At 40.0% G+C, this 17,457-nt stretch overlaps 1 protein-coding gene across 1 annotated transcript; it reads left to right on the top strand.

Moving 5' to 3' along the window:
• The first annotated feature begins 154 nt into the window (after positions 1–154).
• On the top strand, positions 155–17,412 carry LOC139933939 (probable imidazolonepropionase). The gene is made up of 8 exons (XM_071928180.1): positions 155–378; positions 2,371–2,477; positions 5,085–5,149; positions 6,724–7,001; positions 7,470–7,695; positions 11,511–11,729; positions 13,808–13,968; positions 15,071–17,412. Exons 1-8 carry the CDS (start codon positions 224–226, stop codon positions 15,150–15,152), a joined length of 1,293 nt encoding a protein of 430 aa, XP_071784281.1. The 5' UTR covers positions 155–223; the 3' UTR covers positions 15,153–17,412.
• The last annotated feature ends 45 nt before the right edge of the window (positions 17,413–17,457 follow it).

Raw genomic sequence — 17,457 nt, 5'->3', positions numbered from 1 at the left:
CTTCTGAACTCACTTACCACAAATGTAGCGATAAAAATACGCAGATGAGAGGATACACACTAATTCGTTTTAGTCTGATACCTCTGTCGTTGATTTAAGATTTACTTTTCAAAGTTGTTATATGGTACTGGGTACACAACACTATGTACACGTGCATAGTGGTGGCGTAAATTTCAATCGGTTTTTGTTTTTGTCCGTGAATGTGGTATTTTGACAACTAATTATGAACAGAAACGCATTTAAACTTCTGGTCAAGAATGCCAAGCAGATAGCCGTCGTCTGCAATGGCAACCAGCGTGTTCTCCGGGGCGCAGAGATGTCTAGAGTTGAAGTATTGGAGGCGGAGGGAGGAGGGGGCGTGAGCATCATTGTTGATTTGTACGTTTCAATTTCGTCTCAGTCTGTGGTCACCTGTAGGTCACCTAGTGACCTTGTTTATCATTGACAACCACTTCAATAGGAGGTCTTGAAGAATAGGCAAAACTTTATGAATTGGCTTTGCTAAAAATGTGCACATAAATGAAAAAAAAGTATTCAGCTAAAAAAGTAAACATAACATTTATTTATTTTAAAATTAACAAATGTTTAATTTAATAATTAATTTAAAATATTTGTCTTGACAATTATTATGTTTTTGTTAAAACAAAAACATTGTATAATAATAGCATTGGGGTGAAGTTGATCCTGTCGATCGGGATCTGGATCTGGTTTGTACTGCAATCAATCTCCCACTGCCCACTGTGGCGATGTATACAGTATAGGTTGCAGTAGCCCCATAAATCGGTCCAATCCACTCCGTATCCTTGGCCCCAGCACCACTGATATTAAAACCTTTCGCTTCCTTGAAAAACCATCTGCAACGTTCTGCATCAAACTTACTGATCTAATGCTTCAGAGGTTGCAGACAGCACTATGCTTGATTGTGTCCATTGACACATTATTGAAACACCTTTAAGGTGGTTTAAGGAACACAATGTAATGATATTTTTGCACCAGGATTCAGGGATAAAGAACATAAAAATAAATTCACCCTTACACGGCTCCATGTAAAAAGCATAGGCCTACTACATGTAAGTACTTTACCGAGTTCTGTGATAAAATCCAACAATAGTATACAAATATTGAGTGGCTCAGAGCAGAATGGGAGGAATACTATTGGAAATGGAACACTCCAAATTTTATCAAGCGATAACATTCCTTCCATTCCACAAATTAAAGCCACTCAATATTTGTTTTACACAACTGACATATAGATCCTGTCATTTGGTGTGAAATGAAAAATCACACAAATAACTGACAACCCAAAATCATATGTACATGTAGCGCCCCGTATAGCAGCAACAATGCACAAATCGGATCGCAACCTTTTGCACAGGTGCTCCTTTGTTTTAGCAGCGGCGCGGCGGCACTGTACTGCTCAAAAACATGGGGAACAAGGATGATCCTAAATGTTGAATGGGAAATGCTATTAGCCTATTACCCATGGGCGAGTAGGTCTTTTTGATCGCCGGTGCAGATGGGAGTAAAAGTGAATGTCACGTGAAGTAAGTTCCACCAATCAAATGACTTGTAAGGATCTATTAATATTGATATAAGGGTAAAAACAAATTGTATTCTTATCCAGATGCAAATTTTTACAATAAATGGTGGTGGTACCTGGTGTTAACACATAGGATTTGAACTGCCTAGGCTAGCCACCAGGCTAGCTTGGTGGTTTAGTGGTTTGACATCTGCTGTATAGCGAGGCAAAGTTTGTTGGTTCGAATCCCACCTGAGTGATTTTTTTTACAGAACTCCTGAAATGTACAGAGTATACAGTGCTTAAAGACAATGGACACTATTGGTAATTGTCAAAGACTAGTCTTCACAGTTGGTGTATCTCAACATTATGCATAAAATAACAAACCTGTGAAAATTTGAGCTCAATCGGTCATCAAACTTGCGAGATAATAATGAAAGAAAAAAACACCCTTGTCACACGAAGTTGTGTGGGTTTAGATGGTTGATTTCAAGACCTCAAGTTCTAAATCTGAGGTCTCAAAATCAAATTTGTGGAAAATTATTTCTTTCTCGAAAACTAAGGCACTTCAGAGGGAGCAGTTTCTCACAATGTTTTATACCATCAACCTCTCCCTATTACTCCTCACCAAGAAAGGTTTTATGCTAATAATTATTTTGAGTAGTAACCAGTAGAGTGTCCACTGCCTTTAATACACATTGGTGTCATGGTAAAAACAAATAATATGTTTCATGTATCAAGCTGCTTTCTGTTAAGCATTAGAAAAAAAGCAAAGTCCAGTGCAACTGTAATTATTTTTTAGATACATGTTTAAAGAGATTTTTCTACTTTTGATTTTTTTCTTTGACCAGGTGTGGCATCATCGTTGATATTGACTATACGTCTGCTATAGAGAAGAAGTACAACGATGCTAGTTTTGATCGCGTTATTGACGCCAAAGGAATGTGTGTCCTTCCTGGTAAGTAACATACTCTTTCCCATAACATTATATATAAGAACTAGAGGGCGCACTGGCCTATACGCTCCCGGTATGCGCGCAGGTGACCATTTTCTATGTTGACAAAACAGCCCTCTCACAGTGTGTGGTTGTGCGGCCATTTTGTAAGTTGAACAAACAGCATTCAGTGAGCGTTCAATAAAAAAATTTAAAAACGTGTATTTCGTATTCAACGCGCATACAGAATGGCGCGCTTGTCATTTTGCGGTCCCGTCGCGTTTGTGCAGGCAGCATCACCAGTGTGCCCTCTAGTTCTTATATAACTCTATGCTCTTTCCCCAACTGTGGCCCCCGACTTCACAATAAAAGCCCTTTTCACACTGCTCTGTTCCCCTGAGGCAACCCTGGGGAATATCCACCCAGGGCTGTATGCTTCGTTTGTAAAAGGGCAAGGGCACCAAGGCATTTTCTCTTTGGCAAAGGGCACCCTATGAGGAAATTGTTTTAAATTTCTAATGGAGCATTTCAAGGGCACCAAGGCAATGGCAAGGGGCAACGAAGGCAATCGCCTCCATTGCCTCCGTGAAGTATCAGGCCTGTCCACCCCTACTCTGGACATGCTGGAGTAGGGGAAAGTGGTGAAACCGTGGGGTATTCTGAAATTTGCAGCCAGAACCCCTTGGAATAGGAACCTACATGTCCAAGTGCATCTGGGTAACCCTGTGGTAAAAAATACTACCAGGGCCTCCCCAGGACCGCCCAGGGCTGTAGTCCACTGGGATAAGAGATATAGTGTGAAAAGGGTAGATAAAGGTATGACTTAGGGAGGCGGGGGGGGGGCAAGTGTCCTTTCCAAATTTTGTCCAAACAGTATAAAAGATTCAGACACCCCGAGAAAAAAAGAGAAAACAGTAGGACAGAGACAGCAACAGTAATTGATGTTTTTTTTTGTTTCTGTGTAAAATTTGGGTTTCAGCAACCTCTCAGCCAAAGAATCCCCTTACAACTATGCTGACTGCTAAGCACCAAATAAATGTGACGCTAGATCAAGCTTATAAGTCGGATATTTTTCGGGTGAAATATCAGTGTGGAGAAACAAGCCAATACCATGAATACAGGCCAACAAGGGGTGCCATTTTCAACAACATTTTTGCCCCCCAAAATTAAAAACTTCCTTCCTGAAACTTAAGTTTGTTATATTATATCTCATTTATTGATTGTTTCGAATGAGTTGTTCTATAATAGGCATTTATAACCGTTTTTATAAAAGGCATATGATTGGAAAGATGTTTAAAAAGTAGAGTACAAGGATTCACACAAATTTGCTTCGGAGTTGCGTGGTTGTCCTTTCACTGTGCTAACTAACACAGTCGGCCATTTATTGGGGTCAAAAATGTTACTCCCATAAGTGGCCGACCGTGTTTGTCGACGAGGTAAAAGGAAAACCACGCAATTTCGAGGCATGTTGGTGTGGATCATTGTATTCTACTTATGCAACATCTTTCTAGCCATCATGACCATATGCATTCTGTAACAAACGGTTTTAAAAGACCAACTCAACTGATCCAAGGCAACATGTTCCTGAAAACCAACGGTGGTATCAGCATGGGAGGGAGGGGGGCGTTAACAAATGATTGATTCTGTACTTTTATTCTATATTAACCCTACTACTACATTGTAGCAGTGCCTTGTGTTAAACACAATGTCCGTACATGTACATGTAGGTTTACACTTAAAGTACACAGTCTAAAGATAATGAAAGCTTCCCTTAAAAAAGTGCTCGCTGAGGTGTTTTTTTTTTTTATTGCTTAAAACAATGTCACAAAAGCGGTCTTCCTCTCAGTTTTAGCATGTAAAACGTATAATTTACCAGTTACAACTGGTTAATAAGTTTTTACATGCTAAAAAAATTTTTCGTCCCGCTGAGAATTGTTTTTCTTTGTGTGACTTGTTTTACTCATTTCTCAAAATTTACAGCACCTAAGGCCCTCAGCAATTAATGTAAATATGCAGACATTGTGTTTTGTGTGCTACTAAAAATACCCAAATCCTTTGACAAATTACTGATTGTGAATTTTTAATTTGATTAAACCTTACTAGTTTTCTCCTGTGTTAAATCTGTGTAATTGACAGGTAGTTTAAATTTTAAGCTGCCAATTAAAGCACGCACAAACAATGCAATACACATTCTAGTAGCCCTTTAAACCAATCAACTCACGCCTAACCGAACACCCAACCATCAGAACACTCTCATCTGCTCACAACCGGACTTTCTCCTTTATTGCTCCGTGAATATGGAACAACCTCCCAGTACGCATCAGAAATTGTAACTCTTTGCCTTTATTCAAAAAATCTCTCAAAACTCACTTGTATCAGATGTAATTTGTTGTATTTATAGTTCCATTGGTCTTGCTCGTTCCAGCGCTTTGATCTTGATGTAAAGGCGCTTTATAAATATTTAGTTGTATGTATGTATGTATGTAATCAAAATAAGCCTTTTGGGCTAATTTCCCCAATATACAATTACAGGTACTTTTTGCACTGACGTATTTTTAACAGATGAGACTCTTTTTTTTCATGCTTGTTTGTGTCTAATCTCTACACATTTTGTCTAATTACTACCCTCAGGCTTGGTTGATGGCCATACACATCCTGTGTGGGCGGGAGATCGTGTTCATGAGTTTGCCATGAAGGTAAGGTCGTTTCCCATGACCAGAAATAATTGTCAGACCTAACACTTGTTTTTTTCGTTTTTCGTAAGGGCAGATAGATTTCTTGTAGTAATAGCCCCTCCATAAGGGAAATTGAATTTCTTTTGGGGTTTGAGACAATAACGTGGAGGGGGGTAGTAGTCTTGAAGTCAAGACGGTAATTGTTAAGCGCGGTGTGTAGTTACAGCGCGGTGTAGCTACGGGGGATACACACACCCTCGATCCCGGTATGTGTGTGTGAATCAGTCGCAGTGAGAGCTGCCTCGCGCTACCTACGACTGTTGCATGTGTAACATCGCACTGTGACTGTTGCATGAAAGGCAGAAAAATAGGCAGCGCCTATCAACTTGTCATCAAGTCTAGGAGGGGGGGCAATGACCAGGAGATGGGGGCATTGACCAGGAGATGGGGGCATTGATCTGACCAGGAGATGGGGGCATTGACCAGGAGATGGGGGCATTGACCAGGGAGTAGGGCAATGACCAGGGAGTAGGGCAATAACCAGGGAATATAAGGGCAATGACCATGAGATGGGGCAATAGCTTGCAAGTTTTGCACTTATTCGACTGTATAGGACCTCTGTGGTCCCAACAAATGGAGTTTTACGTTTGTGGGACTTTGGTTTATTTAATTATTTTAGTTTGACGTAGTTTATCGTCTTGAAAGTTGTAATGCTCTGAGGAATATAAATTAATATTCAGTGACAAACAATATGAAAGGAACAAGAAATTCAATTGAATTGATCCCATTAAAAAAAATTACTAGACTTTGATACATTTTGGACCAGGGGGTTGCTGGGGCACTGACCAGCATGACCAGGGCCTTATTTCATTGTATTCCATTACAGACTAATCTGCCTGCGTTGATGTAATCATTCCTGTTTTTCAGCGTTGTCTCAAAACTTCGACCATCTTTTGAAATAAGATTTTCACAGATCAGTTTTATTGTAGATATTTATATAGGATTAGAACAATCAGACAGCTCCAAAAACCAAAGGTATACCTACCCTTAAAATTGCATCTTGCATGTCTTGTGTGAAAATATAAATTTTCCTTATTAATGTTATTGTTATTATTAATCAGACTCCTGAAGATTATGTAACTGAGATTTATCTAGTTATGACCTCCGGTGAATCGGGTCAGTTAGAGTACGTGATAATTGGGATATTTTGAACAATATTAATAATAATAAAAGATTTTTGTAGATCGCCTAATGCCAAAAGCCTATTTAGAAGCACATAAGGAGGAAAAAAATGTACAATGAGTGATAGATACAACACAAGTAAGCAGAGAGCAAACAAATGAGTTTTTAAAAGAGACTTAAAATATTGTAAAGAACTAGCCTGGTGAATATGCACAGGAAGACTACTCAACCTTGTGGCGTAAGAGAATGATCTGTGGCCATAAAACAATGGAAGAAGCTCTTGTAGTTGAAAGCAGTTACTGATGAGAATATCATAAAGTCAGATTAGGGGAATAATGGTGAACAAGTTCAGATAACTAACATGACTAAGCAGGAGATTGACATGTTTGAGCTTTGAATTTACCATTTGATAGCTTGCTGGTGCAACGTACATGGACGTCCATAAAGCCGGCGGGGGTATCGGCTTCACCGTCCAGCACACTCGCTCAGCCTCAGAGGAAGATCTCTTCAACCTTCTGAAACCTCGTCTTGAAGGGATGCTGCACGCTGGGACGACCCTGGCGGAATGCAAGAGCGGCTACGGATTGGAAACGGCAACAGAGATGAAGATGCTGAAGGTGTTGGACAGAGCCAGGAAGGAGCTGCCCATCGAGATCTCCAGCACGTTCTGTGGGGCGCACTCTGTGCCCAAGTAAGTCTTAATCATCATATTTGGGGGTTGAACAAAGAAGAATTTACTAGAATGGAACTCTAACCAACGACCTCTGGATTAACATGCCGGTGCTCTACCAACTGAGCTATCTAGCCCTATCATGGTGGTGTCCCTATTTTGTCAATATCTTTGTTTTGGGGTGCCAGTCAGAAGCCATACATGTACTGCCGTTATGTATCCAGGGATCACACCCAACCTGGGAAGCGGCACCCAGAGGGGATCACCTTAAGGGGATGCAACTTTTTTTTCAGATATCAATGTAAAAACTGACTGGGTTAATTTTTTAATGATTTTGGGCATTGAAGAAAGAAAAAATTTACAAGAGCGGGCACGTTAATCCGGAGTTCGTTTGCTCGAGCCCCCCGCTAGTAAATTTTTCTTTGTTCCATATAAAAAACATGGAAATAAAATAAATGTCGAGTTGAATTGAATTGAACTTGTTCCCAGGGGCATGACTTCAGAGGAGGCCACAGCAGATGTTATCAACAAGCAGATACCAGAGCTTCAGACCCTAGTCCAGAGTGGAGAGATCCAAGTGGATAACATTGACGTCTTCTGTGAGCGAGGGGTGTTTGATGTGGACCAGAGCAGACGTATCTTGGAGGCGGGAGTGAAGATTGGCCTCACAATTAACTTCCATGGTGATGAGTTGAGCTCACTGGGATCTGCCGAGGTATGAAATCCTCCTGTCTTGCAACTTAAAGGCACTGGACATTATTGGTAAATACCCAAAAATAATTGCGGTACCCGCTGCCAAAACATAGGATTCGAACTGCCTCTAACTAATGGGCAATTTTGGTAGTCTAGTTGGTAAGACACTGCTCTAGAATTGCAAGGGTCGTGGGTTCGAATCCCACCCGAGTAACATGCCTGTGATATTTTTCACAGGACTCGGGAAAGTACTGAGTATACAGTGCTAACACACATCGGTGTATGGGTAAAAACCAAAATGAATATTCAAAAATAATTGTTAGCCTAAAAATGACTTGGTAGCGAGCAATGGAGAGTGGTTGATAGTATAAACATGAGGAACTACTCCCTTTGAAGTAACATAGTTTTTGAGAAAGAGGTAATTTCTCACTCAAATATTGTTAGACTTCAGCTGAAGACGTTTATTAAGCACCTGAAAGTACACAGAGTAATGCAACAAGGGTGTTGTTTCTTTCATTATTCTCTTGCAAATTCAATGCGAACTGAGCCCAAATGTTCACATATTTGTTTTTTATGCATAAATTGGGATACACCAAGTGAGAATACTGGTCTTTGACATTGGCCAACTGTGTCCAGTGCCTTTAAAGGAAGGGTCATACGTTGGTAATGATCCCCCCCCCCCCCCCGAAAAAAAACCCAGAAATTGTGTACCGGAAATTTGTATTTCGGTATTATTATTTATAGTGGAAGTGTCGTGGCCGAGCGGTTAGAAGCACCGAATTCAAACTCTGGTGTTTCTGATCAGCAGAGTGTGGGTTCGAATCCCTAGCCTTGACACTGTGTCCTTGAGCAAGACACTTAACCATTGCTTCGTCCTTCGGATGGGACGTAAAGCCGTTGGTCCCATGTGTTGTGTAAAGCATGTAAAATAACCCAGTGCACTTATCGAAAAGAGAAGGGGCTCGCCCCGGTGTTCCTGGTTGTGGCTGCTTAATGCGCTGTAGCACCTTGTAAACCCTTATAAGGCATGTAAGGTGCTAAATAATTGGGTCTCAGAATTCATCACTGCAATAACATATCTTTCTGAAAGTTTGTATATACTCAGCGCCTTGAGTACCTTGTTTGGTAGATACATGGGCTATATAAGACTTCGATATTATTATAGTGGTTTCTATCTTATATAGCGCGCATATCCGTCACTCAGTGACGCTCAAGGTGCTGTAACACACAGTGGTTCCTGCAAATTGTGTGGGACTATGTTTAATTTATGAGACCTACACCTTTAACATGGCACCATGTATTGGTTTACAAGGTGCTGTGGCGCAATATGCTGCCAGTTTACAAGGTGCCGTGGCGCAATATGCTGCCAGTTTACAAGGTGCCGTGGCGCAATATGCAGCCAGTTTACAAGGTGCCGTGGCGCAATATGCTGCCAGTTTACAAGGTGCCGTGGCGCAATATGCTGTGGGTTTACAAGGTGCCGTGGCGCAATATGCTGCCAGTTTACAAGGTGCCGTGGCGCAATATGCTGTGGGTTTACAAGGTGCCGTGGCGCAATATGCTGTGGGTTTACAAGGTGCCGTGGCGCAATATGCTGCCAGTTTACAAGGTGCCGTGGCGCAATATGCTGCCAGTTTACAAGGTGCCGTGGCGCAATATGCTGCCGATCAAACAAGGAACACCGGGAAGAACCCCTTCTCTTCTTGATCAAAGCACTAGGACCTTTTTTGTGCGTTACACAACAAGATGGTTTTTCCATGATTCTTCGCAATGAACCCAAGTCTCGACACTCCTGGGGTGACAGGTCTTTTTCTTCAGCTACGCCACGCATCCGGAACTCTCTACCACTTAATCGTAGATCTTGTCTTTGTACCACAAAATTCAAATCTCTTCTCGTATCACAGGCTTTAAAGGAATAATTTAGTTAAGTTGTGTCTGTTTTCTTTCATTTGTTTTTGGTCTTACGGTACACCTTGGACACGCGGCAGGGTGTATATGTGCGCATTACACGTCTTTGTTATTATTATTTGTAAGTGTCCTGCAAAATTATCTGAAATGCCTCCTGTTATTAGAAATCAACACACTATGGGAAAGCTCCAGTAAAGAGTTTCCGGGTTTTGGCACAAAAACTCTGAAAAGTATACATCCTTTTCAGTGAGTGGGTGTGTTTACATTAAATTACTTGTGTTAAACCTAATGAATGAAGCAGTCAATCTGCTTGGGGCATTCAGCAGCACTATTGGTTAGTGCATGGTTCATTTAAGTCTACTGTTTGGAAAAGTGGGCAATTCCACGGTTATCCATGTTACCTTTTTGATGTACTTCTGAAAATCCTTGTGCTGTAATTACCTTATTTGAATGGTTTCAATAACTGTTTAATATCCCCATGGTAGATAAAGTACTGCTGTGGGGATAACAGCTACATGTATTAAACCTTTCCAGTATGGTACATGTAATAACAGCCCAAGGATTCTCAAAAGTACTTCGAAACGTATTGTTATACCTCGGTAACAAATTGTGAAGTTTGATTGGTTGAGAACCAATCACGTGATTTGCAACAAAAACGCATGTACCATGGCTGAGCGGCGGGTAACATGAGGTTTGTTAACCAGTGTATATTACCTTGATTGTTCCAAGCGTTGTTCGATTTCCAGCGCTTAGTACGAAACGGCCGTGGGTTCGAGGCAACTTTGAAGAATTTTGTCTTAGTTGAACAACTATTCGTCTGCTTATTAAACTGTGCATACTTGTTGTTAATAATGTTTAAAGATGACAACAGAACTTTGATGAGAAGAAGAATAATCATGTTACCAAGGTATAACTAAACAATTGTTGCACACTGTGACTGGGGTCCATGTTTTTTGTACACCCTCTGGGGGAAATGGCACCCTCGGCTTCGCCTCAGCTGTACCAAACGCCATGGATCCCGTCAGGCCTGGATCACGTCACAGCGTGCAACAATTGTATACTGTGAGAAACCCTCGTATTGCTCAAGGGTGTCTCTTTCTTTAATGGCGCATTCCCGCCATGAAAAGTATGTTGAAAATCTCCAAAGAAGCCTGCAAGCAACTTTATGATTTGTTATTGTTGTCCGCTCTCCGATTGAGTGCTGCCCTCATGGCCACATTTGCTTGGTACCCACTATGAACAAGCACGACGTGGATGGAGTTGACATTTATGATGAAAATACTGTGACAGGTTATTTGCGCAGCTGTTGTCTCAACAACAGTAGACTCTGTAAAGATATGACTTTTATTTTGCATCTTTCTTGATACTTTCAGTTCAATCATTACGCTCTGGCCGTCTTCAGGAGAAAGTTCCTGAAACATTTACACTTTCCTCTTCGCATAATTTTCTTTTTTTCCAATATTAGAAACTTGACCACTGTGTGACCAAAGTGTTTCTTCTGCAAGCAGTGTGATCCTTTCCATTTTATGAACAACAGTTCGAAAGACCTGATGTGCTGTACCAGTTAACTCAATCTTACTTTATATCAATTAACATTTGCTGTGTCAATGATGAAAACAAAGTGCTTGAGTTTGTCAATTACAAGATCTGCAAAGAGTTACTCAGTGTTTATCGTTTGTTTAATTAGTGTCGGTGAAATAAAAAGTGTACCCATGATTGTGGCTATGCACCTGTCAGAATTTTCTTATGTGGAAAGACCCTTAAGGCCTGATAACGAGAACAAAAACGAAAACTTTAAAAATGCACGCCCTTGATTTTAACCAATAGAATGCCTTCTCTTTGCGTCGTGATCATTATCGTTTTTCGTTATCGCTGCAGTGTGACTCGGCCTTTCAGCTGTTTTTCTTGTAACCTTTATCTTTACATCAGATGGGAGCATCTTTGAAGGCCACGGCCATCAGTCACCTTGAAGAGATAAGCGGCGCCGGGATTCAAGCCATGTCCACCGCAGGTTGCGTTGCCGTGATCCTCCCGACCACTGCCTACATCCTGAGACTTAAGCCCCCACCTGTCAGGAAGATGATTGAGAGTGGGGTACCCGTTGCGTTAGGCAGCGACTTTAACCCCAATGCCTTCTGCCTGTCTATGGTATGTACCTGAAAATAAATAAGGGAATAAAAGGGTAGCAATGAGTTCTTTAACAGCCTTTTAAAACAGGCAGGGTCGTTACTTCGGCTCAGGCCTTTATCACACACCAACGATCCTGCAAGGTTTTAAACGGACGTTTAAGAACGAGTCACTACTCTTTTATTCCCATTCATAAATGCCCTTTTGTTAAAAACCGTTAAAAAAAATACAATTATAGACACATTGACAATTGAAAAGTTGAGGTTTGAAGTATTTGTTTCAAAAACTTTGTGAAGAATCTGTTTGATGTGCGTGGGTTGTGTGTACACGTACGCGCTTAGAAATAAATTACGCGCGCGCTTAGAAATAGTTTACACGCGCGCTCTTAGAAATAGATTACGTGCTGTTACTAATAGCTACATGTATGAATTGGGCGTTCCGCATGATAATATTGGCGTATCAAGCCCGACACGCGGAAGCCAGCCGGTTATAGACGGCTCCAGCTGGTCATTATCAACCGTTTAAACACCCCCACGTGACTGAGTTGAGTGATTGATTTAACTCATTTGTTCATTTATTGACTAATGATTATATATTGTTTTGTAATGGTTTGATTGATTGATTGATTGATTGATTGATTGATTGATTGATTGATTGATTGATTGATTGATTGATTGATTGATTTGTTTGTTTATTTATTCATATGTTGATTAATTTATTATACTGATTAAGTGATGAGGATACACTTGCCAATAATGACTATAAGAGTAGTTGAATGAATCATATATTTATAATCTATGATTGGTTTATAATAGTTGTATTAATTGTTTCATTGTTTGATTGACTTATTTATTGACTGATCAATTGACTAATTTTTATTCATTTATTGATTATGTGCATGATGACGAGATGACGAGATCTAGTTGATTTCTTCAATGCTGCATTTATAGACATATAATTGTTTACCCTGTATTGAGTTTATTGTTGCAAAAAAAGTTAACGGTCTGACATTTCGACCCTAGAAGAGCCTTTTTCTGATTTTATGCCTTGTAACAAACTTTGCAAGGGTGCAAATGTCAGGCCATTTACCGTGTTTTCTTTTATGCTATAGGTTCTTTTGGTTGCTGAACAGTTTGCAACAGCAAACACTCATTTCTCATTATTTGGATTAAGTTTAAGTTGATTGAATACATTGATCACTTAAAGGCTGTGGACACTCTATTGGTAATTACTCAAAGTTTGATGGTATAAAACGTTGTGAGAAACGGCTCCCTCTGAGGTGCAATAGTTTTTCGAGAAAGAAGTAATTTTCCACGAATTTGATTTCGAGACCTCAGATTTAGAACTTGAGGTCTCGAAATCAACCATCTAAACGCACACAACTTCGTGTGACAAGGGTGTTTTTTTCTTTCATTATTATCTCGCAAGTTTGATGACCGATTGAGCTCAAATTTTCACAGGTTTGTTATTTTATGCATATATTGAGATACACCAACTGTGAAGGCTAGTCTTTGACAAAAATTACCAATAGTGTCCATTGTCTTTAAATGATAGTTGGTACAATGTACATGTTGTTTTGGTGCGTGATGTTTTGGCTTACTGATAAACTAATTGACATCTTTTGGGATTGATTTACTGACTCATTCATTCATTTATTGATTATGTGCATGATGACAATAATTATTGAAAAGAGTATCTTCATAATTTTATTGACTTCTTCATTGCTTCATTTATAGACAAATAATTGTATACTCAGTATTCTCATTGATTGATTCATTGTTTTCATGTAGGTTTTGTGCTGTTATCTATTATGATGTTTATTATGATCTATTATGATGTTTAGCATAAATTCAGGACTAAACATGTAGTGTATCTTTTCTCAGGACCTAGCTTTTATTTTTTTGAATAGTTTCATGTTTGTTTATACACGCTCCTTTTTCTCAGTTATATGAAAAGTAAAGTTTCTTTGTGTAATCTAAGTTAGTTTCATAGTTTATTTGTAATAAAGACTTTTCACAAATCTTTTGAGAGGGATTTCTGTTTTGGGATAAAAAAAAGGTATTAGCAAACTTCAAACGTGTTCCTCATTATTCTTCCAGCCTCTAGTAATGCACCTTGCCTGTGTGAACCTCAGAATGACCATGGACGAGGCGTTAGTAGCAGCAACAATCAACGCCGCTGCGTCCCTCGGTAAATCAATGACCCACGGGTCACTGGAGGTCGGCAAGGTCGGTGACATGATCATCATAGATGCACCAAGGTGAGTTGAAGTCAAAGATTATAGAGCGTCGAAGGCGCAAGATGCGGAACTCAGGCTGAAATGTGAAATCCCACTGGACGCCATTTCGAAAAGTAACTCTTTTGATACAACAATAGATCAGTGCAGATCAGCGCAGACAAATACCCTTCCTATCAATGGGAAACAAAACATTCACATGCTGAAATGGCACCCAGCGTATTTCACGTTCCAACAAAAGATAAAGCTTTAGTTGCGCATTTTGCACCTTCAGCGCTCTATAATCTTTGGTTGAAGAATAGATGAAACCATCGAATCAGGGGATCCACCTCCTAAATTGAGGTTTCAAATGAGAAGGTACATTTTAGCCAGAAGTATGGCCTATATGTGTGCCTTAGTAAAATTTCACAATGTTCTCGGGTGGCTGTGATTCAAATATTGCTTTGATTATTTATTGCACTTAAAGGATTTGGGTACCTTTTCAAAATGTCCATAGATTTACACTAAACTTTATAGAGTTTGAAAATAATGATAGTGGAAAGCTTCCCTTCAAATATTACTTACTGAGGTGCTGTAGTTTTTGAGAAATGAGTAAAACAATGTCATGAAAATACGTTTGTAAATGATTAAAATAATTTTCGTCTCATGAGGCGAATATTATTTTCATGACATTGTTTTACTCATTTCCCAAAAACTACAGCACCTCAGCACGTAGTATTTTCAGGGAATCTTTCTACTATCATTATCTTCAAACTGTGTAAGGTTAGTGTAAACCTGTGGACATTGTGTCCTACAAGAGTTACATACATGTAGACCCTTTAAATTGTGTTGAATATGAGTGATTCGGCCAGCATGTTTGTCGCAGTCAATTGATGCAACTTTTTCACTGAGGTGCCATCAAACCATGAAGTAAATTCTCCTGAAGACGAGCAGAGTTTACTGTTCGAAACGTCGAGACCACACTGGCTCTTTTCAGAGCCAACACTCCCACAAAGAAGATTTACACATGGTTGTCCCTGCAAGTTTGCTAGTTATTTATAGTTTCTTCTTATTTATCCACACCATTCAAAGCTTCAAACAACACTATGAAGTAAATTGTTGTAATGTTTTGCCTTGTTTTTTGTAGATGGGAGCATTTGATTTACCAGCTGGGCAACCATGCGAATCTGATCAAACATGTCATCAAGAGAGGAGATGTAGTCCGCTAAAGAACCCGCCCTCTATTCAATTTTTGAGAGCTGCTATTAACAAAAACACCAGAGGACTCGCATTCTGAGTCCTGGATTGTCCCGGCTTTGAACCAGGGACCTTCAGATCTTAAGTGTGACGCTTTATAGAACATAAACTTGCTTTGGAAAAACAGGTTGAGATTGGTTCCAGGGTCTTCATGAAGAGATGAGTCTTCTAATGGTTTGCTGAGCTGTCATGTGGGGATTTTACTGAGCGTAGGACAAAGCGTATGCTGCTACAAACTGAAAAAGTTTACCAATGCTAAACAGAAAAAGTTTTCCAAGTTATTGAGTCCAAATGGTTTTGAGTTTTGCCTCGCTGTGTTTGGTATCCTATTGCTTTGCTGGACTGCCCTGTACGAAAGTTAACTAAGCAATGGATATACGTTGTTGAACAGAAACAGTTTACCAGCTTTAATATTCAAATTGCTTACGATTGATGCCCTGCTGTGATTGGTTACCCACTGTTTGTGTTTGGTATGCTATTGGTTTGTTGGACTGCCCTGTACGGAAGCACAGAACATACAGTATGTTGCTGAACAGAAACAGTTTATCAGCTATAATAATTATTCAAACGGCTTGTGATTGGTACCCTGCTGTGATTGGTACCCTGCTGTGATTAGTTACCCACTGTTTGTGATTGCTATGCTATTGGTTTGTTGGACTACCCTGTACGGACGTTTACTAAGTACAGAACATCTATTGCTAAACAGAAACAGTTTACCAGCTATAATAGTCAAATTGCTTGTGATTGATGCCCTACTGTCAATGGTTACCCACTGCTCAAGCGTAGATCATGTCTTGCTTAGCAGAGACAGGTTAGCAGCCAATTGTTTGTGGTTGGTTCTCGGCTAATATTTCGCGTAAAACTGGGGCCTTTATCATGAAGGTTGCTTATAAAAAATCCCAGTTTCTACTCTCTGGGTCATCGAAGTGCAGGGTGGGAATTTCACAGCGGCCACGACAGCCATTGCCAGCATTGCCCTTCAAGTGGCCGTGATGCCCCTTGAAAATAACCAAACATTACGGCCAGGTTTGCCTTGCCCTAAAAATGACAAAATTCCTGGCCTGGAGGTGGGCTGCAGTGATAAAGATGTTTGGCCTCGTTTTCCAATAGATATAGTCCTCTTGGAGTGAGGGAACAATTTATTTGAGTGCAAAATCTGTCAACATCCAAAACATCTGGGCCCAATTTCATGGCTCTGCTTACCGTAAGCACAGAATCGGTGCTTACGGAAGCAAAGAAGTCTGCTTACGGCAAGCAGATTTCACGGGTTAGCAGTGATTTTTGGTTTCTGTGCATACTCCACGTAACTACTAGGCATTCTGCGCATACAAGGCTAGCGCAGAAATTTGGGGCTTGCATGTAAGCAATTGTTAGCACAGAATTCGTCGGTAAGTAGAGCCCTGAAATTGGGCCCTGATGACATCATTCTGAGAGGAAAAAAATTTGTCTCAACATTTGTGTGCTGTAAGATAGTATTCAATTGAAATGGCCTTGTTTGACTGACGAACAATTCCCCATTGAATTGTAAAGATCCACTTGTTTTTGAAATACAATGACGTCATGTTTCAAATTTCACTTATAACCACTAAAAGGTTACAAGCCAAAAATACTTTCTCATACTTGCAATTTGTAAATGGTTTCCTGAAATGTGTGCTCAGCTTTCAGCTGTGAACTTTGTAAATGCATGCATGGGGTAATTAACTAGTTTGTTGCTCTATGCATCCCAAATGTTTAATCAAGATGTTTATCTTCAGCTCAGTCAACTTGTTTGCAATATTAACAGTGAAGAAAAAAAAGGAGCTCCAGGGGGTTCAGCATTATTCAGGGGTCATGGGGTGTCGTGGCCGAGCGGTTAAGAGCACCGAATTCAAGCTCTGCTGATTCTGTTCAGCAGTGTGCGGGTTCAAATCCCGGTCGTGACACTTGTGTCCCTGAGCAAGACCCTTAACTATTATTGCTTCTCTCCACCCAGGGGTAAATGGGGACCTGTGAGGACAAAGATGGTTCTATTGATTGGTTTAGCCGAGTAGCGCATTTGTTGCACGAGGCCGTATACTCCCCAGGGAGCTGAGATGGTTTAAGGAGTGAATTAAGGCCCAGTGACCAGGGGTAATAATTTGAAGCGCTTTGAGACACTCATTCGGGAGTGAAAAAGTGCTATATAAACTCAAATATTATTATTATTATTATTATTATTATTATTATTATTATTATTATTATTATTATTATTATTATTATTATTATTATTATTATTATTATTATTATTATTATTATTAT

Source organism: Asterias amurensis, chromosome 2, assembly GCF_032118995.1.
Source record: "Asterias amurensis chromosome 2, ASM3211899v1".
In the NCBI taxonomy this organism is placed as follows: domain Eukaryota; kingdom Metazoa; phylum Echinodermata; class Asteroidea; order Forcipulatida; family Asteriidae; genus Asterias; species Asterias amurensis.
The sequence above is the reverse complement of the archived record's forward strand: the minus strand, read 5'-3'. Positions and strand labels throughout refer to the sequence as shown.